Source organism: Camarhynchus parvulus, chromosome 1 (genome assembly GCF_901933205.1).
Source record: "Camarhynchus parvulus chromosome 1, STF_HiC, whole genome shotgun sequence".
In the NCBI taxonomy this organism is placed as follows: domain Eukaryota; kingdom Metazoa; phylum Chordata; class Aves; order Passeriformes; family Thraupidae; genus Camarhynchus; species Camarhynchus parvulus.
This window is the reverse complement of record NC_044571.1, coordinates 70,961,637-70,988,229: the sequence shown is the minus strand read 5'-3', so window position 1 is coordinate 70,988,229 and position 26,593 is coordinate 70,961,637. Positions and strand designations below refer to the sequence as shown.

The 26,593-nt window shown below is 37.6% G+C and overlaps 1 protein-coding gene across 3 annotated transcripts in view; it reads right to left on the bottom strand.

Moving 5' to 3' along the window:
- Window positions 1–26,593, bottom strand: part of SACS (sacsin molecular chaperone) — a 55,609-nt gene that overhangs the window by 14,155 nt on the left and 14,861 nt on the right. For 2 of the 3 annotated variants that reach the window (XM_030954996.1, XM_030954986.1), the window contains 8 exons: window positions 25,208–25,747; window positions 18,595–18,745; window positions 15,840–15,927; window positions 12,719–12,804; window positions 10,284–10,395; window positions 9,004–9,150; window positions 6,255–7,737; window positions 3,162–3,253 (listed from right to left, as the gene is read on the bottom strand). In XM_030954996.1, the coding sequence (XP_030810856.1) occupies window positions 3,162–3,253; window positions 6,255–7,737; window positions 9,004–9,150; window positions 10,284–10,395; window positions 12,719–12,804; window positions 15,840–15,927; window positions 18,595–18,745; window positions 25,208–25,230 (2,182 nt within the window). In that variant the 5' untranslated portion in view covers window positions 25,231–25,747. Of the gene's footprint in view, window positions 1–3,161; window positions 3,254–6,254; window positions 7,738–9,003; window positions 9,151–10,283; window positions 10,396–12,718; window positions 12,805–15,839; window positions 15,928–18,594; window positions 18,746–18,960; window positions 20,167–25,207; window positions 25,748–26,593 lie in introns of those variants that run through there. The other variant, XM_030955005.1, reaches the window with a different exon arrangement.

The following is a 26,593-nucleotide window of genomic DNA, read 5'->3' as shown; positions in this document are numbered from 1 at the left end:
TTCTTGAAGGCAACAGTCCAAATAAAGATTGAGAGCAGTTATAGACATCCTTCAGAAAAAAAATCTTTTTTCTTTCACTTAATGCCTACAGAGCTACAGACTGATAGCTCTATTGAACACAAAAACAGGTAAACACATTAGCCCTGTAAAAATGAGGAAAACTTGCAGAAAGGGCCTATGGAAGATAAGAATCTACTTAAAAGCTCAACTTAAACCCCATTGTTTTAATTTGAGAAGTTAAAAATACGGGTTTTAAAACTATACAGGTAATCTTCCTGTTTCTAGGAAGACTAGAAATCTTCCTGCATGTAAAATTATTAAATATATATAAATAAACTAACAAAGATATTGATAATTTCCATGTAACATAATCACAATGTTTTCTTCATCAATATGCATTTTCCCCTCAACTGTATTTAGAAATCTTTTTCTAATTATGTTAGGTTGTTATGTCTTGGCAGCACTATTCAGCAAGTTTTTTTACAAGAAAGCTGGGGCAATGAGAAAAGCTAATCACCAAAAAGTCACGCAAATATCAAGCTGCAGTCCAAACCAGTACATCTTCAATTAATAACCATACCTGAAAATCCCCAGAGAAGCTGTTGGGCTAGAATATAATCAAATCCATTTTTAGAAAACATCCTGTGAACTACATATTAAGACACTAAGTATAGAAACAGTTACTAACTAGACAAATACAGTTCACATTTTAGGAGAGTAAAAGTCAGATCTGTTTGCTTTTGAACAACACAATAAAAACAACTGCATCCCATCTCAAAGAAATATTACAAAAAGTTTCTATTTCTGCAATTGTAGCAGAAATCTCTCTGATGTAATTTCTACAGCTATATAAATAAAATTTTTGACAGATTAAGATTTCTAAACCTGTCAAAACCCCATCTAATACTTATTATCTATAGTTACATACAAATTTTATGGTAGTGCAGTTGTACAATTATGCAGAATCACTGTGTGAAGAATAATTTAGGAGGAGGGAGATTGAAAAGTAGGACGCCTGAATCTTATAAAGGATTATCTAATAGTATTTAATAATTCTGAGAACATTTAGAAGAATATTTGCCATATTTATTTACAAAAATATGTTATTCTAATGAATGGGAGGCATACTACCAAGAACAAGTCCCTAGAAAAATATCATCCAAATTGCCAGAATAAAAGAGAGACTTAAATGCAATAAAAAGCAAGACTTAAATGTGACCCAGAATTTCTCCAGTAACTAAAAGGAGCAGAAATACTTCATTGCAGTTCTGAGCCCAAGCCTGCAAGGGAAGGAATGTCCTAGAACTCAGCAAGGGACTGGTTTAATAACATACAGGGATTTTTCTGTTTCTGTCACCTCTGTGTTTTCTGTTTAAGTGTATTGAAGCACATACTGTATTTTGTTTTGGTTGTTTTGCTGTTTTTTTAATTTAAGCCTGCTTTTAGACTGCTTTGTGACGTTCACTCAGAGGAAATTGTCCAGGAAAGTACATTTCAAAAATCAGCTAAAGGTTTCATCACACAGAACGGGCATTTTTCAATACTAACATTGCTGTCTTACATGAAACCTTCATCCATCTAACTCACTGTGGTTGTCTTAATACCTATATATAGCCATTCCTTAAAAGGTACTATTAAACAGTAGTTCCTTTTGGTTCTATACGAGATCACAAACATTCCCTGTACTTTACATCCTGTTTAAAAATAGCACAGAGGGAAATTAATAGTAGAGAAAAAAAAAATTAAGCATATTCTAGTGCATTAACAGACACAGCATCCATCATGTAATATGCTGATAGGACTTTGAAAATTCTGCTTTTTAAAAAAGGGTTTTCTTTGTAATAATTTCAAACTTGATGTCCTTCATATTCAATTAAAGTCATGGATTTAATATATTCAATACATTTTATATTAAGTATTTACATGTTTTACTCTATGCAAAAAGTTGCTAGATTATTTTATTTTTTTCATTTGTGCTTTGCTATAGTTTAAAATTTTATCATCTTGCCTCAGGATTACCTTATTTTTCTTTTGTGTTTGATAATGAAGGAATGATCAAAACATGGAGAAAGAAGGAGCTTTAGAACTCAACAAAAGAATAATAAAGAGGAAAGATTTAAAGGACTGAAGGGGAAAAAAGGTCAAAACATAGAAGAAACTGAGACTAAATGATTGAAGATCATAATAAAGGATATAAAGAAAAACAAATCAAGACCGTGAATAACAATATTCCACATCTAGTTCTAACATCTTCAGACTAAGAAAGAATTCTGATGAATCAAGTAATTAAAAAAAAATACAAGAATCTTTTCCTGAAAAGTACATTTTCTAGACATTGAAGAACCACTTACTTTTAAATAGCATTAATATATGGTGAACTAACAAGTGGCTTGATTTGTGAATTGTGTTTACATTAAAATATTTCTGAGATTTAGGCTTCAAATTTATCAATCAAATGATAAACACAAGGGTGGAAAGGTAAGTGCAGATAAACTTTGAGAAGAATAGATACCAGAAGAAAAATTAATTGTGAAGACAGTTAAATATAGACATATCTTATCTATAGATAAAACAAACTCCTTCACCATGTCTTTTGATCATGACTGGGAGTATTTCAGTAAGTCCACACTGACATAACCATAAACCATGAATTAAGAATCAGGGAACACATGATGAAATTATTTGATCTACAGTATGCATGAGACTTGATGCTTAAACTGATTTAACCTGGTTTAAAACAAATGTACTGAAGTGATCACCTGCAATTGTGAGTTAAAAGATGATCCACAGTACTAAAAGCATGACACAGCTATTGCATATGCAAATACTTTAAATATAAAACAGAATGAAGACTGTCTTAGGTGGAAGAATACTATTTGAATAAAATTCTTCATCCTTGAATACATTTTACTAAATTTTATCACAAATTTTCATCCTCCTTCCTTTGCCTTTTTGTTCATTTGTTTGAATTGAAATGACACAAATTTTCATTTGTGTCATTTCAATTCAAAGAAGTCTATCTATATCTTAATGGGTTTTTTTTTAGATGACTGTCTTATTTATGGGAACTCAACTTCCAGAGACATTACTTTAAACTTGGGTTTAGAGCTAGTCTGTTTGAACCATTAAAAGTTCTGTAAGAAATACAAAAGACACATTACCTCGGCTTTTGGCAGCTTCTTTCAAAGCAGCAAGGACCTCAGGCTTCAGGTCATCAGAGAGTAACCTTCCCTCCAGGCCAGGAAAGAGTGATCTAGCACACCATGAAAAAAGAGAAAAATAATTAAAAAAGGCCCCCACACTTAAGCAAAGCCTCATTTATTTGTGTTACTGTATAGACATCACCAGCATGGTCACCATCATGGTAGAACAGAGTACCATGCAAAGCAATCATGTGCATATGCAGACTAGGGCTTTCAGCGGGTATTTTCTGACAAATAAAAAAGTAATACGTTTAGAAGCAAAGAGTAGTAAAAAAGTAATTTTTCCAACTACTTTTCAAAGCAGGTCTAAGGAAGTTTTCTTTGATAGAAAAACTGGGATTAAAAAACTACTTTCACCTATTTGTACTCTAACCAAAAAAAGAGTTAAAATAGCACCTACCATTCTATGTCTCTTAGAATTCTGCTTGAAAAAATTACATAAACTACAACACATAATTCTAGAATGTCACACAGACCTGTGGATTTGAAAAAATCTGCAGATTTCAGAAGATCTGCAGTCAATACTTAAAATTATTGTGCCAAGAGTCAGTCTCATCCTCCCCGTCTCTTACTTTGGCACTTAAAACTAAATCAGCTTTCAGGGCTTTGGTCTTTGTGAAATCAAAAATAAATATCCAGTTTAATTCTGATTGCAGGTGTGTTCATTAGACATAAATCAACACAGAATCTGATTCTTCCACAGTTAGTAGAAAGAAAATTTCAAAGAGCCTATTTTACCTTCTTAGCAGGCTCCAAATTTGAATAAGAACCAATCTCCTAAACTGAATGGCTTTTGAAACATCTAACATAAATAATTTATCACACTTAAAACATTAAAATTAAAGATGCTATATCTAGGCAAGAATAGAGGCAAAGAAAGCATTACTATTTGAAATTCCTGTTTCATCACCACTAGCAAGGAGATTTATGCCCATTATAATATGCTTTTGTATCAGTTTTACAAGACTAATCAAACCAAATTCCTGTTTCATCACCACTAGCAAGGAGATTTATGCCTGTTATAATATGCTTTTGTATCAGTTTTACAAGATTATTCAAACCAGGTCCATTACCAATGGAACATGAACTGAGTAAGAAATACTGGTGTCCTTAAGTTTCAAAAAAAGTATCTTATGACTGTCTGAAGCAGGGCTCTAATTTATTATTCTCATCATGGGAATGTTTTCTTTTTTAATACACTGTCTGAACTTCTGGAATGATTAACAAAATGAAAGAACAACAAAAGATAAATCATCTCACAGTAGATGCTAAAAAACTTTTTTAGAAAAAGACACTAGAATCATAGGCCCCTAGTAGCTTTAATCCCCTGATAAATAACCTGAATTGTTTAGAACAAGAAAAGATTATGGGTTTTCGATTATGGGTTTAAATTTATGGAGCTCCTGGAGTGGGTCCAGCAGAGGGCTTACAAAGATGATCAAGGCATTGGAGTCTCTCTCTTATGAGGAAAGGCTGAGGGAGCTGGGCCTCATGAGCCTCAAGAGGAGACAGCTGAGAGAGGACCTCATCCATGTCTGTATGTACCTGAAGGGAGGGTGTCATGAGGATGGAGCCAGGCTCTTTTTTGTGGTGCCAAAAATTCGGGCAATAGGACAAGAGGCAATGGTCAGAAACTGATGCACAGGAAGTTCCAGCTGAATACGAGGAAGAACTGCACTGGGCAATGACCTAGTACTGGAATGAGTACTGATTGCCCAGAGAGGCTGTGGAGCCTCCCTCACTAGAGATACTCAAGAACCATCTAGACACAAGCCTGTGCCATGTGCTCTGGGATGGCCCTGCTTGAGCTGGGAGGTTGGACCAGATGACCCCTTGTGGTCCCTTCCAACCTGACCCATTCTGTGATTCTGTTTAGAATATAGCAAAAAAAGAACAGCAGCAGGCTTGAAGATATGCAAATTGTTTTCAAGAAACATGGGAAGAAAAGTTGCTTGCATCCAACTACTTTTCTTTAAGATTGGCTCTCTATATGTATAGTCAAAACACAATTTACATAAGGACCTCACTTGAAGCATTTTACCTTAATAATACCTATATGGGCACACTCCGACCCACCTCTTCTTCCCTTTTAAACAGTCCACAGAGCAGTAAAAGCAACAGAACATATGCCAAGTGTCACATTCTCTCAAGTTGAGGGTCTGGAAATTAGTAGAATTCTGAGGCAAAGGAGAAGGAGGGCTCATTGTTGTAATTATGCATAGGGGTAGCACTTTGTAAGAGAAAACATCTGGTGTGTCTGAATGACTTCAAGCCTTATGTCTTTAGACATTGTGTGCAGATTTAGCAAGTATTTAATACATGCATAATCCAGTACAGACATAAAAAGCAGTAGTCATGCTTTCTCCCAGTGACCCCAAGCTCATTCATTCCAGCTAGCCTGCCCTTTGCTATCCCCTCCCCAGTGTCAGTGCAAGCTCTGTTAGCTGATGAAATGCGAACCAAACTGGAGCACTGATGCAGCTGGGAAATAAGCAAGGGAAAAAACTAATTGGAGAGGGACTGGAGAGAACAAAGGGAGAGCAGATGCAAAAGGCAGCTCATTGTAGTATCTGCTTATTTCCTGAAACCAGTTTTTAGTACTACCTCACTGAAATTAAGTGTTGTAATAAAAGAAAAAAACAGATGTAATCCCAAGGCTTAAGTTTAATAAAAGTCCTTAGCATTACCTAATTTAATGAACTCCCTAGTATGCACATTGCTAATCTCCTCATATTTGTAATTCTAAAAAGGAAATGAACAGGAATTGTACCCAGAGTTGTACTCTTAAAGCACAGATCACACAATTCTTTTATAAAGGGTTAATGGCAAATGGGTGTCAAACTTTTCAAATTAGGCATATGCACACAGACATATACATATATACAGAAAATTGAGTTCTATCTATGCCTTATTTCATCACAATGCAGGCTGCTGCATACCTTGTTTGTTGACAAGCAAAGGAGTCTGAAACATTGTTTTAAAATATAAATTAAAAAAAAATAAAACACCTGGCAAAAACCCTCCCCACAGTATTACAAATATTAAGCATACCTGGGATATTCTTCTGAGGTTATGTAAACTACATCCTGTTCTGACACAGATGAGGAAAAAGGAATAAAATTCCCATTCTGTAAGGGCAAAAGCTCCAATCCAATCAGTTCACTGTAGACTCCATCAGAAAGCACAAATTCTAAAAGATGGAGCTTTTCTTCAGCAGGCCCACTGTGCCCACATTTCCTCAGGACTTGCCGCACTACAGCAGGAGTCACTTTTTTCACAGCTTTAGCAGCAGAAAGAGTAAGATGCACTGCACTAGCAATATTTGCTGGTACCTTAGCAATCTGCTTCCCTGAATTCTGGAGGTAGTTGAGAACAGACTGCGTGCACTCCAAACTCTCATCCATTTCAGAAAAGTGCACCTGTTCCACCTTTATCCACTGATTACTCACTGAGTAAATAACTGTATGCTGGAGCAGGTCTTTAAAGAGAGGTACTACTATTGGTTTCCAGGGTACCCTGATTTTATTCTCATCAGGCCATAACCTATAAATTCTTTCAGGTGACAATGGAAAATCTGAATTCTTCTCAGTCTCCATTCGTTTGATAGCTTCCAAAATAAGGGTGGTATATGCCTTAGGCACTATATTTACCACAAGAAGGTCGTTCCACAAAGCTGCTGGATCTCTCCACTGATCCAGCTCTCGCCATTTGATACTCCTCCTGTTGTCTGTGAGACCAAAGAAACCACTAACATGAACTGGAAGTCCAGTTTTGCTTTCTTCACCAGGAGGCAAAGGCAGAAAACAAAATGCTCTTCCTGAAAAGTCTGCTACAGCTCCATTTTCCTCCTCATTAGTTGCTAAAGACATGGCTATTCCAATAGTAGGAACAAATTTCAAGTCATCAGCTAAAGAATCCAGTTCTGTGCACATTCCTCGACCACCCACGCAATTACACACTAACCAAGATGTTTTCTGTGCGTCCTTAACACTCTCATCTTCTACAACTATATTTACATGGTATGTCACACATGTTATGCTATTGCTTGGAACTCCCTTGCAATACTGATTTATTGCAGTTCCCAGGATTTTGATAGAATTGGGTCTTTCGTGTTTCAAGGCCTTGTTCTCACTAGCAGTTACTCTAAAAACCAGCCTCTCTGTTCCATCAGCTTCCCGTACATGCAGTGAAACATCCTGAACACTCTTCAGGAAAAGCAATACTGTGTCCGCATCTGCTCTGAAGGATTCAAACAGCTCCAAGACCTTCTGTTTGTCATAAACATTGCTGCTCAGTTGGGAAGGCTGCAGACGAAGTGGGAAACGAAAAAATGTACCAGGAAAGTTTCCATTCTTAAAGGTTTCCTTAGTGCTGCCAAATACACCAATGAAAGGTGCAAACTGGTCCGTAAGTTCATTTATTTCCTTGCTATCTTCTTTTAGATTCCAACACTGGCCTGATTCATGAGGTCCAAAGAGGGTTTGATGGGGATCAAGCATTCCAATCTGGTCGCCACTGAAGATACTAGGGACATCTGTATTCATAAAAACCAACAATTACTAATAAACCTAAAACAACATACTTTAAAAATACAGTGCTAAGGAACAAATTTTTAAAAGGCAAGAATAAAATATTCTAAAACTGTGATTAACTGAGTACAATCCTCAGGGAAATGGCTGAGTCACCATCCCTGGAGGTATTGAAAAGACATGAAGATGTGACCCTTAGAGACATGGCTTAGTGGACTTGGTACCATTAGGCTTGTGGTTGGATTCAATGTTCTTAAAGGTCTTATACAACCTACATGATTCTGTGATTCTGGTAACATAATTCAGTGCTTACTAACAGGGAGGAAACAAGCATATACCTATTCAGCAGCTGAATATATAAATATTCATTCAACCATTTGAATTCTAGCCGACAGTGAGCAACAAGAAGTTGCTTTCAACTTTCTTCAACTACATACTTTTATGTTTCCACTATTTTCAAGGAAAAAACCCAACAAATTAATTTACTACATGTGTGTTCTACTAGATTCATACTTTGCAGATCTTGAAGGCTGGCAGACAGTAATTCTATACATTTAAATGCACAAATGCACAGAATTATCAAACCACAGAATGTATTAATTTTATTCATGCTCAGCCAGGTAAAAGATTTTTTAAAATATCATGTGTCTTACAAATTCACTTCATAAGGTAAAAATGTTTAGCTTTTTTTTTCCTGCACTGTTATAACTGTGGAGACTGTAAGCATTATTTATGCTTCTTCTGTACCACAATAAAGCATTCTGGGAGAATAACAGATTTCAAGACTGAATATTAAGAGCTTGCAAAACAGTATGTACTATCTCTTTCAAGTGTAAATGTGCAGATACCTCTATTACATATCTTTTCTAGCAATAAATAAAAATCACTACTATCCAAAGAACCTGCAGTAAGACCTTCAGTTTAGTGAGTCGAACTTTCGCACTTCTACTTGGATACCTATCCTGTATTATGAGCCTCTATAAAATGAGAAGCAGTGTATAATTGAAACACCAGTATAAAGGAATGTTCATTTCAATGTAAAGGACTGAGTACATAATGATGTTAATAGAAATATCTTCAAAAACCTTCAAAATCAAGCAGATGCCTTATCTTAGGATTAGAGAAAAACAGGAATGCTTCATAAGAAAATCTAGACATTAAGTAATTTTAAAACACATTATAGAGGAAAATATTAAATGCTTATGAATATCTAAAGCAATTTAACTATTTAAAACTTCAACACTTTTTTTTAAAATAACTACTAAGATTACCTGTTATATGATAAACTGAATTAAAGCCAATTCCAAATCTTCCAACTTTCAGGGGATCATCCTTCTTCCTGCTTCTTGCTATTTCCTGTATACCATGCCAGTCCTCAGGGGTGAAAATTGCATCATTATATGCATAAAATGCTGGCCCTACAATAAACAGGCAAGAGTTAAAAAGATGTCAGAGGAAGAAAACTATTTAATCTTTAAAATTAAACATTTTCTAGGAAAATGGAACTCAGAGACCTAAGAAAGTATTTCTTTGAAGTATATGCATATGCAAATTTAATAAGGAAGCTATGACTCTAAGCTGACAACAAATTATGACTTATAATGAAAAAACCGCAAAATGCAAAAGCAAAAGCAATGAGATGAAGTTACCTCTGTAAATGGTACTTAGATTTATATTCTGATGTGTTATTTAATTCTTACATCCTCATTTTAAAAGAATGATTCTGAAAAACCGAACAAAAAGCAGAAAAAAACAAAACTTCTGAAAGAAGTGTCACATGGCACAAGGCTTAAACTCAATCTGTTCAGACTATCAAAAAGATGCTCAAAAAATGTACTAGTCACAGTCTGAAGATACCGCCACTGGAAGGGAATATAAGGCAAGATAAAACAGTAACCTCTGTCTAAAAAGTAAGACAGACAAACTCATATTAGAAGACATAATAAGGCTGATTAACAACTGAAAAAAAGCCAGAAGAAAGAAGTAGTGGATCATCCAACACTGAAACTTCAAATCACAACTGAATGCCTTTCAGGATCACTATGCAAACTAATTTTAAAAGTAATATTAATAATAATTATTAAATACATAATTGACCTTTATCTCACAAAGCCATAGTAAATGATGTAAAAAACTAAAGTTTCAAGAAGCTGGACTTGCAGTATACAGACATCAACATGGAACAAAGTTGGGTGTACAGTCAAGGGAAAAATGGGATGGGGAAGAAAACCGAACTGCCTAGAGAATGCTGAAATGTAAAGGGCACAGGTAATTTTTACTTTAAAAACTGATGTGCTGGCTTGGGCTTCATGGTAGCTGGGGGCTGTGTTTTGGATTTGTGCTGGAGACAGTGACAATAACACAGAGCTGTTTTAGTTATCACTGAGCAGGGCCTATGCAGAGCCAAGGCCTTTTCTGCTTCTCTTGCGGCCCAAACAGTGGGCGGGCTGGGGCTGCTAAGGAGCTCCAAGGGGACATAGCCAGGACAGCTAACCCCAAACAACATGCAAATTGAAAAATAATGGCCAAATTTATTAAAACTTATACTTACCCTGATATTGTGCCATGTCCTTCGACCATAACGTTTCTGTTCCATACTGAGTTTCATCATATAAAAACCTAACCTCCGTAGCACCAGCATCTTCTGCATTCTGTATCAGTTCCTGAGGTAGAAAAAATAAATTAAAACAAAGTATAATGCAGTAATACATATTCTAGCAACAGCTTTTGAACTTAAACAGTAGAAAATAACAAGCAAATTTCTAAACTATAACTGTTTTCGTACGTTTCAACCAAAATGGTTTTATCCAGCTTACCTGCATGAGAATAGGTATCTTTATAAACAAATATTCAGACAAATACTATAAACATGATTTGAATGTGGAGCTCAAATACCACACAAAAGCAGTCATAAAGTTGAGAAATTAGCTACTAAACTATTACTACTATATTATCATAAGAAGCAGAGTTGTATAAGTCTCAAAACAAAGCAAGTGTGAAAAGAGAAACAAAGAATTTTAAATTTTTCGAAGTGTATTAGGTAAGTCCTTACAAACAACAGTGAGGCACAAAGGGGTAATCCACAGCACTCTTCTTTACATCAACTGAATTAGGTTCAAATTTACATTTCACAGTATGAACCAACCATTCCTGGACTATGGAGCTCATGCCTCCAGCACCCTTGCAGCAAAGGGCTGCAAAACAGTTCTGACCAGTAGCTCCCTAAGTCATGAACCAACAGAGCAAGCAACCCTGTTGAATGAAACCCACAGACTGGAAAGAGGCTTATATTAAGACTGAGTATTTGCTAAATAGTAGTATCAGTGGTGAGAGCTACAGAAAACTCAAATGTCAGTAAAGCAGTTCTGTAAACATGACCATTAATAAAATATGCCTATCCAGTCCTGTTTTCATCAACAGTAGACACGTAAGCATGATTATAAATACCTAGGGGATTACAGCCTCACACAATGGCCTATTTACACTGAATCATCACAGTGTATCAGGGCTCCAGACACATAAACACGTGTGTATGCTTATGTGGGTGTGTGCAAGCTTGGCATAAGCAAGTATTTCAGCTGAACTGAAAAGCAACATAGATACATCACATGCAATGTATTCACATACTTTAATTTCATTCAGTTATACATAAAAGACTTGATAGCAAGATTAATTTCTACTTAAAAAATGCATCAACTAGCAGTCAGTATTTCAGATTAGGTTGCATTCAAGTATATTGTTGAGACTAAAATAAGCTCACTGTTACCTAATATCTGGTTCCAAAATTATAACCCTTTTATTTTGCAGTTTTTGACAGTATGTTCAGTCTATAATGCATATTATATTGTCACTTCTACATAGTTTTGAAGTATTAGCATTTCTTGCTAATGAGATAGTAGTATTTCTTGCTATTATGAGATAGCAAGAAATACACCTACAGTTAAGCATAAATAACAGATGTTTAAAGAATCTTTACAAGATGTTTACATGCAGTTCTTCTTCTAAAAGAACAATCATAACAGTCTTTCATGAAGACATAGTAAGATAGCCCAAAGTTTCCAGAAATATTAAATACTAAGTATGGCAATCACCATGAAATCAGACTTGCATTCATGCTGTGGCACAAGAAGGTAACTGCTACATTCAGCTGTAACAGCATTGTATCTGAAGATTCAAAACACTGAAATAAATTTTAAGGTATCAGTAAAATTCCTGGTAGTAATCTCTCTCTAACAATCTGTTAAACTTAAATTGTAAACTACCAAAACAGCATCATTTCTACTTTTAGATTTACCTACTTCCTTATTTATTCATATTGGAATGAAAGTTTGGGTTTAAAATATTGAGAAAATTTGAACCCTTCTTAATTCAAATTCATTTTACAGATGCAACTAGTACTGAGAAATAATAAAAATGTAAGCACTCCTCCTACATACGGACACTGCTGAGAACATACCCAGGAGGCAATTTGCCAAAACAGTTGAAGATATGCTTATCTTGGGCATTCCCACTAAGCATAATCAGCTTCTAGTTCCATGGTTGCAAACAAGACAACAGACATAAGGAACTGTCATCACCTGTCAACATTTGTATTTGGGTGTTTTGGATGTAGGCATGTCTAGATAGATAAGTTATATCTGTATCAAATCCCATTCATTAGAACCTAGAATTCCTATACACTAAGAAAAATTAAATTCCTACCACCCATGTGATGAAGCATGCTGGATGAGAAGTTTAACATCCGACTAATCACCCCGGATGCTCTTAAAAAAAATCAGACTGCCATCTTCAAAAAAAAAAAAAAACAACTAAAAACCACACAAAGCACACAACTCATTTTGCCTTGTCCAGAGAAATGGACACTTATATCTTCTGTAGTAAAGTGAATATAAGATAAAACAACCACAAGATTTGCTGGGAAGTGTTAAATTTTGGCATCATGTCATGTACATTAAGTAACTGTTAAAAATACTATTTGTTGTCTACCTTAAGAATCTGTCCTCCCTCTGGATATCTTCTTAATATATCCTTTAGAAAATCAACAAGTGGTGGAGTTGTTTGTCCAAAACGACCTAAAAGCAAACAAGTAAATAAAATTATTATTATTATTATTATTATTATTATTATGCTGCATATTATGCTGCTGTGCACTTAATTTCAGATTTAAAAAAATACTAAAAAATTACTGGAAACAATAATTTCTTAAAATTAACTCAAGGCCTATTATTGTCAAATCTTGTATTTCCAGAATCATCTGTGAAAATCCTGTATTACAAATCTTTAAATTAAAAAAGGTGAAATAGCAGTCTTGATGTTGAAGTAAATGAGCTGTTTCATATTTAGATGAAATAAATTTGGGGGCTAAGTCTTTGCAACCGTTATGCCACAATTCCAAATACTTGGTGCTCAAAAGTAGCAATTTCTAAAGGACTACTGCTGTTTAAGTAGCAGGACAGTATGCCAGGGCAGCAGTGGCTCTAACTCTTTTACAGCCAGTCATGATCCCTACTGACAGCTACACACACAGGCACAGAAATTTTTAGCTCTAGTGTACACTTCCTGTTCTGACATACTCTGGGCGTGGACCTGGTGCCAGCCTTGGTGTTGCCAGGGCCTAATGCTGGAGGGAAAAGAATCCCAGCATGATGAACATGTGCTCCAAGAGAAAAAGTCTATCACAAAATTAAAGGTTCAATACTCTCCATTTCAAACTCCAGCCTGAGACTAAAGGGCAACTCCCTAAACCAAACCTCTAAAACATGTGCTTCAAACAAATAGCAATGATACAATCCTCACAAGGAAAACAGACCCTAATGATGCCTCATCTAAAGCTTTTTTTTTTAATTATTAACAAGTAATTATCCTCTCCTTCTCTTCTGCATATACATGTTTATGAAGCACACAGATTTAAACCCACATATGTAATTCTGGAATAAAACACTAGGATAAAAAAGCAAAGTGGAAAAAGGGGGACAAATGAGAGTTCTATTTGCTGAAAAAGCATCAAATAAAAACATCAAATATTTTGTCTTTAAAATTTTCTTGAGTAACTTTATTTACAGTAACTTAATAACATCAATGAAAAAAATAAGCAAGACATTGCAACTGACAGCTGAATGTGTGAAGTATTTCATAACTTCTGTTACATTTGCAGTATACAGAAGTATATGAAAGTCAGTATGCCATATGCATACCTCCAAAATAAGGCAAACTGATCAACAGACATTACCTAAAATGAAAAAAACTGATCTTCTCTAAGTTGGACAGGCAGGTGGAAGTGTTTAAACAACACATTTCATTCACCATGGGAACCACCACAAAAACAGACAAATAACTTTTAAGTGATAGGAATGAAGATAGACTTTGTTCTCTTTAAGAGCAGAGCTCTGTATGTCACAACAATTACTCTGGCTACAGGTTATTATTTACTGCATCCTATGAAAGGCTAAACTGATTTTTCTTCAGTATTAGAGCTGCTCATATTTAACACAAAACTGGTACCACAAATTTAAAGGAGAAACTCATTCTACTGTAAGAGCAGTCAAGCACTTAGGAGCCCAGAAATCTGTGCAGTCTCCCTCCTCTTTCCAAGCTCAATCAGATGAACCCTCAAGTGACCCAGACTGACCTCAGAGCTGCCCACACTCTGAGCAGCAGGCTGGAGTAAAAACCTCCTCATGTCCCTTCAGACATGACTTATTTTGTGATCATATGAAAAGATCATGCATTATTTGATAGACAGCAGCAATGAATGAACAAAAAGGGGACATGGATAATCCTCAGAGTACTTCAGCAACCCATGTGCTTGGTCCTATTGACCATGCACTTCCAAGTTAGAAATTCAGGGCATTTCTTGATTCACCTGCTGTAAGGAAAAATCTGTAAACTGGAAGACTCCAAAATGAACACAGAAGGCTGATACTGAAGCCTTCAGAAGTTTTAAATTAACTTACCTCAGAACTGTGGGCCAGGAAAGGTTAAGCACTTTTTCTAGACATAGATTGCTTACATCTCTAAGAAAATTTCCAATCCTAGGCACAAAAATACAGCAACAGTTTCTCTTTCCCATGAAAGATTTCTTAGGGCCACTACACTTTATTCTCTATATAGTTACATGGTGGAAAATAAGACTTTTTATTTAATCTACCACAGCCTACACACAGCAAAATATTAGAGCAAGCAGAGTGACAGAAAGAAAAATGTCTTTTCTTTCTGTCAAGAGTGACAGAAAGAAAAATGTTTGATATCAGAACCAGGAGGTCACAGAAATGAGGTCCATTTTCATAGGTGTTTTCTAATCACTTCAGGCTCCAGAGAATGTGAACATGAACTTCTGGCTAATATACAAACTTCCCTCTGTCACTAAAAATCCACAGTCCAGTACATACATTCCTTGAACAGGCTAAGAAATACAATATTTTATGAGACCAAATAAAATATCTGCATGAAAAGAAAGGTCTTCTTTATCATGCCATCTGATTAGCATTTATTTCATTGCCTTACAATAAAGTTATTGTGAGAAGAATATTAATGCTAGCAGCCAAATAAAATAATTATGATAGAGTTTAATTAGAGATTTCTGAAGATATTAAATTATCAAGATATTATATGAAAAGACAGACCTTCAGGTTCTTTTAATAAAAATGTAAATAACAGACAGAATCAAAAGAAAACCAAGTTATCAAACAAAAAACTCTAAAAACAACAGAAGAAATCCAGACATTTTTTACCACTGTTATAATTTTTACACAGTGGTTACTGAAAAGATATCCTTTCCGTATCTGAACTGTTTTCAAGTACCCAGCTTATTTTATATGAGACAAGGCAGCTACAACACTACTGAAAGGCAAGCCTTATTGATTCCAAAGGATAGCAATAATCTAAATTCTACATATTATATCACAGGAAAAAAATAAACACCAAGGCACTTAAAAAGAGAAGTTTAATTTTTCTAGAGCAGAATGAAAAGAACAAGTGACAAACCTAGGACTTACATGAAAAATAATCTCTTCCCATTTAAAGAAGAAAAAATTTCAATTAACTCCACATTGCATCAGAAAATGCTTTGAGCTTCCAGTTAATAAACAGAGACTAATATTTTCCATACCTCCTCCTTTCAACCCTTTTGACTGAAGCTCTAGAAAAACTTGATTTTGAGACTTCTGAAGATCCACAATCTTGATACCATCAGACAACTGAAGGAAAAAATAAGATCTTGGTCAGAAGTTTCAGTTTGATAATAACAGGACAAAACAAATCAGGCGGAAAAAATGCCTATAGAAGCATACTAAGAGCAAGCCATGGCCTCCTGTTTCTACAATTGAAAAAGTTTTGTATTCAGGGAAGTTCTGGAAGCATAAAACTAAAACAGTTATTGTTCTAAGGTGCATGCCCACAAAAAAAAATTAACATATACAGGAAGTACATAATCTGTATACTCCACAAGTACATCTGAGTATGCAATTTCCTAGGGGGCTTAAACTAAGTAATAGCAGCTCAAAGCAGCAGGAAAGACACTGTGTAGAGACAAAAGTCTGTCAGAGAAACACCCCTGAAGAATTTGACGGCCTCATCCCCCATTACCTCTACATGCAGATCCATCACACCATGATCAAGATTGAAAGGACCACTGAAAGTCATCTAATCCTGCCTCCAGTGCTGCACCAGGAACACTACAGAGAAACTGAGGCAAACTAAGCAACACATTCCTTAGCAGCCATTGGGAAAACTATTATGTATTCATAGCACATAAAGATTTTGTTGCAATTCTAGTTTCATGTGGTGTGTCTCATTCATATACCAAGTGCTGCTAGAAGATTCATATATGACCCATGTTATCCTGCACACAACAACACATGCAGATTTAGAAGGCCACTGTACTAATTAGAAGCTAGATTAAAATATTATTATCTGAAATTATATTATTATATTAGTCTCAGTTTGTAGTAGATTTTGGGACTACTTCCTCACTTTGATGGGTAAAAACAAATCACTAGAAAGCAGTTGGTGTTTACACAGACATAGATGCTTACAATCTAACTACACTTAAGACAGCCCTAGTCCAGAGTACGTAATCATTATTTAACATCATTTGTAAGAAAAAGAACCTTACGTTCTTTTTTACTTCTATCAGTTTTAAATAGTGATTAAAACAACAGCAGGTTTATCTAAAACTGCAAAAATATTGTACTTGAGTTGAACTTTCTCAAGACGTAAAATTGGGTTATAAGTATTCTGAAACCACTAAAATATAAAGCAATCCACAGAGTGGTGAAAGTTATCACCAAGCATTAAAGGGATAGAGTAACCAAATATTCTAAGGTAGGATTTTTGTATCAAGACACCACTAGAAACTTGGACATTGAATAGATCCAAATGAATAGTTTAATACAGTAAGGAACTATGAGACAAAAAGATACAAGACTTTACTTAACATCTATCAATTGCACATAACAGTTGTAATAGAAAAAAATTATTCACAGATTAATATTCCACTACTCAAAAAAATTTAAAATCATTTGATCCCAATAAACAGGACTTCAAAAGTTTATAAAGGATTTTCAAATTTGCTACAGTACAAAATAAATATTCCCATATATATTCTAGTGTATTATATTTAAAAAACCCCAATCAAACAGAACAGCAATTACAGTCTGCTTACTGACTGTTCCCTGAAAAAGATAAGTTTTCTGTGGCAGTCAGATCTTTGCTTCCAGGCAAATTTTAGAAAGTGATACAGAGTTTGTCCTCCAAAAAGGGAAGGCCTGGTGAGAACAAAATCAAGGACATGCAAAAAAAGATAAACTACACAGGCAGTTTGCTTCAAACCTGAGCCCTCAAAGCCAGCTTGTGTTGCCCAGGTTCTTAAAAGCTTCCCAAGCAATACAACCAACATGTGTATCTTTCCTTGTCTCACAGAATGGTTTGGGTTGGAATGGAACATTTGAAGACCATGTATTCAACTCCCTCTCCTACCATTGCCATGAACAGGAATTAGATCAGGTCTCTCAAAGCTCCATCCTACCTCATTATCAACATTTCCAGTCATGGGGAATCCACAACTTCTCTCCGCAACTTGTTTCAGTATCTTATCAACCTCATCCTAAAAAATTTCTTCCTTGTCCCCAGTCTAAACTTACCTTTTTTGGCTTAAAGCCATTGTCCCTTGTCCTATCACTTCAGGCCTTGGCAGAAAGTATCCTTCTATCTTTCTTATAAGGCCCCCATTATATTTAGAAAGGCCACAATAAGGTTTTCCTAGAGCCCTCTCTTCTCTACACCTTTGCAAATCCCCTTGCCCTATTTAACACTAATTTCCAGCCTCCTCTCTCTCCCTTCTTGCCTCTATTCATCCCATCCCACCAGGTCTCCAGGTTCCCATCTCCCAAGAGCACAGCCAGAAGCACAGGAAGCAGTACTGAAAGACTGAGACCAGGCTGATGCTTTCAACAGAACAAGGTCATTCATTCATTCATTCAACTCACTCCTGTGCCCAGACTTCAATTTTCAGCTTGTCACTTTCATCTCACTGCGATGTCAACTCTGCTCTTGAAACTGACTGGAAAGGCAGGAGGGCAGAACAAACACGTCAGCACTCTCCGGTGAATTTCTGCTCTCCCCAACAACTCCCCAAAGAAATTAGGGTAAAACACAAGAAGTACTTCAGGGAAAGAAAGAAAAAAAAAATACACAAAAACTCGGATGATAAAAGCTGGCGCTATGAGGGTCGTCCAAACGACCTCCGTGCTTCACACGGAAGGAACAGCTAAGGACAGGCACACACACCGCGCTGCCCACGCACGGCACAGGAGCATCCGGGTGGGCACTTCCCGCGGAGGCTCCGCCGCCCGCCCGGCCCTCACCTCTCTGCCGCGGTGCCACAGGCGCTGCTGGGCGAGGGGCAGCCCGGCCTCCGCCTCGATCCGCCTCTTCACGTCCCGCACGGCCGCGGACGGCGGCAGCTCGAAGGTCCTGCAGCCCAGGCAGTCATGGAGGACGGTCACCCGGGCCAGCCTGCGGCGACACGACAGACAGCACATGAGAAAAGGCTCGCCGCGCCGCCACCCGCTTCCCCCTGAGGCACAGCGGAGGCCCGAGACGGGCGCCGGAGCCCGCAGGGAGCAGCGGTGGGTGGGCGGGCGGGCGCTTGTGCCGCTCTCCGAGGGGAAGCGGCGCAGCCGATCCCGCAGCCTCCCCGCCCTTCCCGGCCCGGCCCGGCCCGTACTCACATCCCGCCGCCGATGCCCGCGCTCACAAAGGACCGCTACTCGCCCCGCCGGCGGCGCTCCCCGCACGGGGAAGGGGTGGGGCCGCGCCGCCCGGAGGCCCGCGCCGCGGAGGAGGCGGAGGAGGAGGCGGGAGCGGGGCAAGTGCCGCCCTAAGAGCGGCGGCCGTGGCTGCGGAGATGCGGTGGGGCCGGGGCGGTTCCTCAGCCTCGGCACACGGAGGCGTTTCCCGGCTTCCCGCGGCCCGGTGTCCCCAGGACCCTCGGGAGAGAGAGCCCGGTCGCCCGGGGCGAGGCAGAGGCTGCAGCTTCGCATGTTCGGCGTGAGCCGTGACTGACGGTGAGATCTAGAGATGGTACCGCAGGCGCAGCCCTCCTTCGGCAGGGAAGCACGCTGGTGTTTCATGTAATTCCCAGCATTCAGGCACCAGCACATACACACAGTTACAGCTCATAAACTTCATTCTTTCTCAAGGATGCAAAACACAGAAGGAAACGCACCTTTGCTGCTATCTGTCGGAAGCCTGCCAAAGGTCAGGTTTTGAGATAGGTCCTGCCCTATCTCAAAAGGGGGTATTCTGAGTCTTCATACCATTCAAGACTTAAAGAAAGTGCTCTTGCTCCTAAAAGATTGAGCCTTAGCCTGCCTGTGATCCCAATGAGTTGAGGGGGCACTTGGAGAGCGTTATGGAAGGGGCCTGCAGAAAGGCCACTGTTCATTGTGTACAAAGTTCTGTGTCCAGGACCATGGGCTGTGCATCAGTGAGGGGCTGGACAGCAGCCCTGCTTCAGAGGAGCTGGGGGATACCAGAGTTTCCAGATCAAGGAAAGTCTGCTCAGTGCAGATGAAGGTACTGTGACCAGAACATAGTGGTGTTTTGGGCTTGCTTTGTTCCCCAGCGGAGGATTACTGACATGGTCAGGGGCCCAAAGCACATGACCTACAAGGGGGTATATGAGGGGAGTTGGGCTGTTTAGTCTGAGGATGAGGAGACTATAGGGTGCAGCATGGTAACCTCTACATAGACCAGAAGGGCAGTTTCAAAGGCCAGGGAGCTGAGCTCTTCTTGGTGGTGCAAGACTAACAAGGGGCAATGGCAACAAAGTAGCTTGGGAGGTTCGCGTGAAACAGCAGGAAAAATCCTGTCACTAGGAAAGGAGCTGTCTAGAGATACATGACTGACCTGAACCAATACTGATCCTCCTGCTTTGAGCAAAAATATGGACTACAGACCTCCTGCCAACAGTCCCATTTCATTCCAACAGGTCCTCAATTCCAATCATGACCAAACTAAAAGAATTTAAGACCTTACTCAGTGACAGGGTGCTAAAACTGATGCTTGACAGCCAAAGGCAACAGAGTTTCTGTGGAAGGGGAAAAAGACACAATGAACCTTTGCAGAAAGTGTATCAAGCTAAGAAAAAAAAAATAATAAGCCCACTAAAATTGATAGAAGTCTAAAAAACCCACAAAAATCTGGTGGATCAGGATCCAACCTGGTATCTAAGTAGGTAGGTACCAGTGCTACAACCAGATTACCACTGCTACAGCAACTGATTTTATTCATCAGCAACATTTGTATATTGAATTCTACAGGATTATAAGAAACTGTTGGAAATAATGTGGATCTGATCATGCTTTCACCAGAAATAATACAAAAACTATTTTAACATAAACAAGATGTCTCTGTTGGCTTTGCTTTAGGGCTTTGTTCATTTTTCTATCATTTTCTATCATTTTTTCCTTTTAACTTCCCATTTTGTTACATCCCCTTCAGAGTTCTTCATAACAGATTTTTTCCTACTATGTCCAAAAGAATGAGAAGGCTGCTTTCTAATCTCTTAATGTTTATCTTGTTATGTCTTAATACCTGCAGAAGGGACACAAATGAGGGTGGCTGGGCAAAATGGAAGGAGTTGATACCCAATGCAGTTCCATCCATATTAGCTACTGAAATACTCTCCAGACCTTGGTGAACCACCAAGCTGCATTGACAAAATCTAATTCTTCTTTTCTAGGGATCACAGGAGTGATTTAGCATCTTATGAAGCATGCACAAGTGTTTGAATGGGGCCCTGGAGAGGAACAAAGCCATCTCAAGTAACAGCCATCTCTTCCTCTGAAACTTCTCAAGTGGTGGGACACAAACAGGGCCATGGACCATCTTGCTATCAGCGCTAGGCTGAAGTTTCCCAACGTATGCCACATCACATGACAATACTCAAATTATGTCCTGTGATGATTAAACATTAATATTAGAGGAAAAACACTTTGAGTACCACAGACTCTTAGTAACTCTATGTAACCCCTTAGTAGAAGGGAAGAATTGGGAAGAACTGGTAATACAGAAACAGAACCTTTCGAGGTTCTGGACAAAAGAGTTGGACTCTTGAGCTATTGGAATTTAGCCATGCCTGCTCTCAAAAATCTGATCCCCTTACTTTTACTTCATGTCTAAATAAAAATATCCTAGAAAATTATGAGACAGAAATCACAGTGACTGACTAAAAAAAAAAAAAATATAAAAGAGTACATCTTCCAACTTGCAGATTTTTGCAACAACAACAAAAATAAATTTTAAAGTCTCATCCATTTGAAAAGAGAACTTGGAAGCTGGATAATCCTAGAAAATTTCAAGGTATCACGTAAAATTTGTTATCCAGAGCTACTAAAAATTATTTTACATGACAATGTTAAAAAAAATATTACTTGAACAGCAAGGAATTTTTTGACTACCTATGGTAATTAAAAAAAAAAAAAAAACCAAAACTTTTAAATATAAAAGGCTTGGGTTGGATTTGAGAGTTTTAAAATATTATATAGAGAATTTCCTATGTTAAAAATTTTATGACCACATTTTCAAGCAGAACAGCACTTAGATTTAAAAATACATATGGAAAATTCTCCTGTGGCTATGAATAAATTCTATTTGTTTCAGAATGAAGTCATATAAGCCATACAAGAAGGGACATGCAATAAAAAAAAAAATTAAAACATTTTAACAGTCTATGCAACATTAAATTATTTTTATAAAATGAAAGCCATTTTCACAGTAACATTTTCTTAAAGACAGAAAATTCTGCATTGCAGGACCACCTCATATTCCCTATTATTTAAAATAAGACTGCAGTAGCAGAAAAAAGATGGATGCAAGTCCCTTCCATCCTGTCAGTGTGATTAGAAAGATGAGATGGAGTCTACAAAGGGGTGTATGGTGTGATAAGAAACAGACATGACTAGGTCACTCCTGCCAGAGGAAAACCGCTGCAGCACAGCAGCTTCCAGCAGAGCAAGTAACATTCTGCGGTGCTGGCAGGCAAGGAGCAGTGACTCAACAACTTCATCTGGGTTTGAGACAGTGCACACCAAGCTTATAGCAAAGTTTTCTGTGACACAGCAAGCACTGACCTTCGTTCTTAAATCAATGTTTTAAGTGTTACGAACAGATGTTTTAAACATGGCACTGTATGTATTTCCCAGCAGTCAGAGATTACAGATTGCATTGGTCCACAGACACTGCCAGGAGCTTGCTATACCCTTGCTTACTAATGCCTTTTCAAGAAGTTTGAAAATAAGCCTACCATTTGTTGATGACACATGTGCTAGTCATTGGCAAGCCACTCCTTACTGCACAGTTTCTGTTTCATTTGAATAGTTCCACAAACAGAAAACATCTAATTTTTCTCCAGCTAGAGTTCTATCTAGTACAAATGGCCAAAAAAACCCCCAACCTATGGCATGTGAAGTGTTTGATTCAAAAAAATGTCTCATTTTTCCTCAGATCTATTATATAAATTGGATATTTTGGTGAAACTATTTATTTTAGATTTGTGCAGTGAGTTTACAGAAATACTCCTACTTTGCACCCCTCATGTGAAACCGTTATTAGCAGTTTCTAAGCAAAATATCTACATGATCATAGCTTAGTCAAACATTGAAGAACAGAAGTATTATTCCTTTTTCAAGCTGACATGTTTATAAAAGTCAAACATCAACAGAACAGGATACTTTTGAATAGTACTAGAAATGAGCAAAACCTTTAAGGGCACAGAGACCAGGAATAGATATTTATTTTCATCTAATGATTTTGATCTCTCTGTGATTTGCTTTAATGTACAAGTGAGTTCCTTGATGGCACTAAGCAAATTCTAATGGAAAACAGTTTAAAAACCTATAAAAGTTGTTTCAGTTTTTTCTTTGCAAATAAGGAGCAAAGCAAGAAGGCAAAAAAATGTACAAGATTTCATAATCTCAAATGCTGAAGTAAAATTTCCTCTTTGATCCACCGTTAAGAAAATACTACTTTAAGCTAAGTCCTTGAGGAGACAACTCAACTATAGAGCAGCAACTGTTACTCCACAAATCTGAATTGCTGAGAATCACAGAGTTTTCGATTCCAGATGGTACAAATAACAAAATACCAGTACAAAATGTTTGACATTTCAAATTATGCAAAAGATTAAACCAAATGATAAAAATAAACTCCTCAATTGCTCTTTAGGGATTGCAATAGGAGGGAGTAGAGTGTTGCAAGAGCTGCTGTTGGCATACATTTTTTTAATAAGCAATATGTTAAATTACTGGTGGTATTTTCTTTTGGCCTTTGGTGCCAATAAAAGAGCCAGATTTAGAACATCCACTTTAACCTTGAAATATCAAAAGAGCAGAGCCTAAATCTGCAAATTGATTTCAGGACCTAATGTAGGCTCCTAAACACCTTCATTAATGCAGGTCTAGGGTTTTTCCTCCGTTTAGGACACTGATTCATCAGCTTTTCATAGCTGGGGTTTTTCCATACTACCTTAAGATATTTTTTCCTATTTTAATTTCAGAGTTAATGAAGCTACTATCTTGCTGCTAAGGAAAATCAACTCATTAGCTAAAATGGTCCAGATTACACACACATTAAACATTTTAAGTAGTATTTACTGATCTCTGTTTTTGCTGAATACTACATCTAATAATGCTTCAAAGTTCTGTAACATTTTCTAGGCAACAGTGAACAGAGTCCTTTGTATTTAGAGAAAACTAGAATACAAAATAGAAGGAAATACAAGACAAGTAGTTTGAATAATTGTGAAAAACCACAACTTCAAGCATTTCTGCAATTGTCTCTTCATCAGATAATGGATGATATCCAGCAATATCCTTCCAGATAATCCTAGATCTTTTCTACCTCTGTATCAGTTCTGTCTCACTCATAACACATAAAAATTCCATAGAGAAATGCAAGCTACAATTCAGAAAATTAAATTCAGAAAACAGGAGGATAGGTGGCACAGAAGAAGAAACATTAGTCACATGTAAGGCTAGTAAGAGGAAGGGAGGAAAAGGGGAAGAAAGCACACAGGTCATCCTCTTCTGGGTAAACACAGAGAAGTGAAAAAATCCTCAGAGATGCCCAGATGTATAAGATTTGCATTAGAAGGGCCTAGTTAACTAACCTATAAAAACAGAGAGATCCAAAGCCCCAAATTTTCTATCCCACCGTCACCTGGCAATGGAAATATATAGCTTCCAGTAGTTTTCACAGAATTACTCAGGGATCCAGTGGAACAGACCCCAAAAGAGGAGTCAGCTGTTGCTTACAACCACTGTCTAACACAATGCAAAGCCCACCTTCTTAACGCACAGGAAAAAGCAGAGGCTGTACATTAAAGAACTGCACATGAGGGGGGATTCTCCAGATTGCACAGCTGAGGGTGGAAGCTGTCTTCTTCCTGCAGGCCCACGGACAGCAAATAAGAACATTTCTAATTACTACTTTATGTTTTGTAACTTACAACAAGTAAACACTTATCTCATTAACTTTGTTTAGACACCGTTAACACAAAGAACTTGCTTTGCATTTTAGCTGTTGGCAAGAATATACATTCATCCCAGTGAAACAATCTGTTGAATTCTGAGTTAGGCAAGCACAGGAAGGAAACTTTCACTTGTTTACAAAAAGTGCTATAGTGAATGGAGTCTGTAAATTGAAAGTTAGACCCTTTAACACAGGAGTTTTTCCAAGAAGTTCTTATTAATTTCATGGAGACAATTCATAAGCAACTGCAGCAGAACCTGGCACCTATAGAATATTTTGTGATTTAAGAAAATAATTTCACCTTTAAAAATAGCAATTTTATACAAACACTAGTAAAGTTTCAGACTTCTTTAAATTGCTGACCATGGATGTTTGAGCAAGAACATGCCAGCCTAACAGTAAATTTTTTCACCAGATTTTTTTGCTTGGTTGGTGTTTTTTTACCTGTTCTTATCCTTGATCTCCATTGTCTCTTTTTCTGTGATATCTTCTTGATAGGAACATGAAGCAGATATTGGATTTATAAATTAGAAAGTTATTTTTTAATCCTTTTTGCTTATCATCTCTTCAGTGGACACCAGAGAGCCCAAGCATATGAAAGTCAATTCAGTATTCACTCCATTCCCTTTTCTGCCCAAGATGTCTCTGTGCATCACCATTTGCTACTTCTCCAGTTTTCTTTTAAAGCCACTTGCTTATTTGTTCACAGAAGTTTGTTCTCTTATAATCAAGAACAGATCTCAGAAAGCAAGGAGGTCTTGTTCAGTTTCTTTAATATAGCCTGAATTCAGGCTATATTCTTGTGCAATTGATTTCTATTTATCTTCTAGAAAAGGCATGGAATTCTGGAAGCTGATGTTTCTGCTGTCTTCTTTTTTTTCTGGAAGCAGGCACAGTTGGAAGGGTATTAGTGAAGCCCAAAGTCTGACATGTCTTCTTCATCACACCTGCTAGAAGATACTTCTTAACATCAGCTCAGGAGTTCTGGAAGAAGGAACACAAGGGAAAAGGGGAGGGTCATTCATGCAGAAAGAGTTGAGCTGAAAGGTATGAAAAAGCCATTTCCTTTGAGGGCATAGTTGCAGTTACCAGTATGGAGTGAGTCATGATACTAATTTTAAACTGCCTTGTGCGTTGCTTGTAGGCACACGGAGGGAGAGCTGACACAGAGCAGTGAGGTTTCCTGCTTCTTCTCCAGTTTAATACCATACAGGCAGCTCGGTGACAAACACGCAGAGCTGCAAGTATGCTGACTGAATGGGTGTCATGGATTAATGCCAGCTGGCAACTAAGCACCCAGCAGCTGCTCACTCTCTCCCCAGTGGGATGGGGAGCAGAACCAGGAAAAAAGGTAAAATCTGTGTGTTGAGATAAGAACAGCTCAATAATTGAAAATGTTATCATTAATATTAATAAGAATGAAGTAATGGCAATATAAAGAAATACAACAAAAAGAAAGCCAGAAATAATATCCAAGAAAGAAAAGTGATGCGCGAAAAAATTGCTTACACCCACTGATCAATGCCCAGCCCATCCCTGAGCAGAGGTCCATCCCTCATGGCCAGTACATCCCAGTTTATATAGTCAGCCTGACATTCTAAGGTCTGGAATATCCCTTCAGCTGCTTTGCGCTTAGCTGTCCTGACTCTGTTCCCTCCCAGTTTCATGTGCAGCTCCTTGCTGTCAAAGCACAGAAAACTGGAAAACCTTGATTTAGAGTAAGCAGCAATGAGCAACATCAACAAGTTGTCAACATTATTCTCATACTAAATTCAAAACCTAGTGCTGTACCAGCTACTAGGAAGAAAATTATCTCAGCCAAAACCAGTA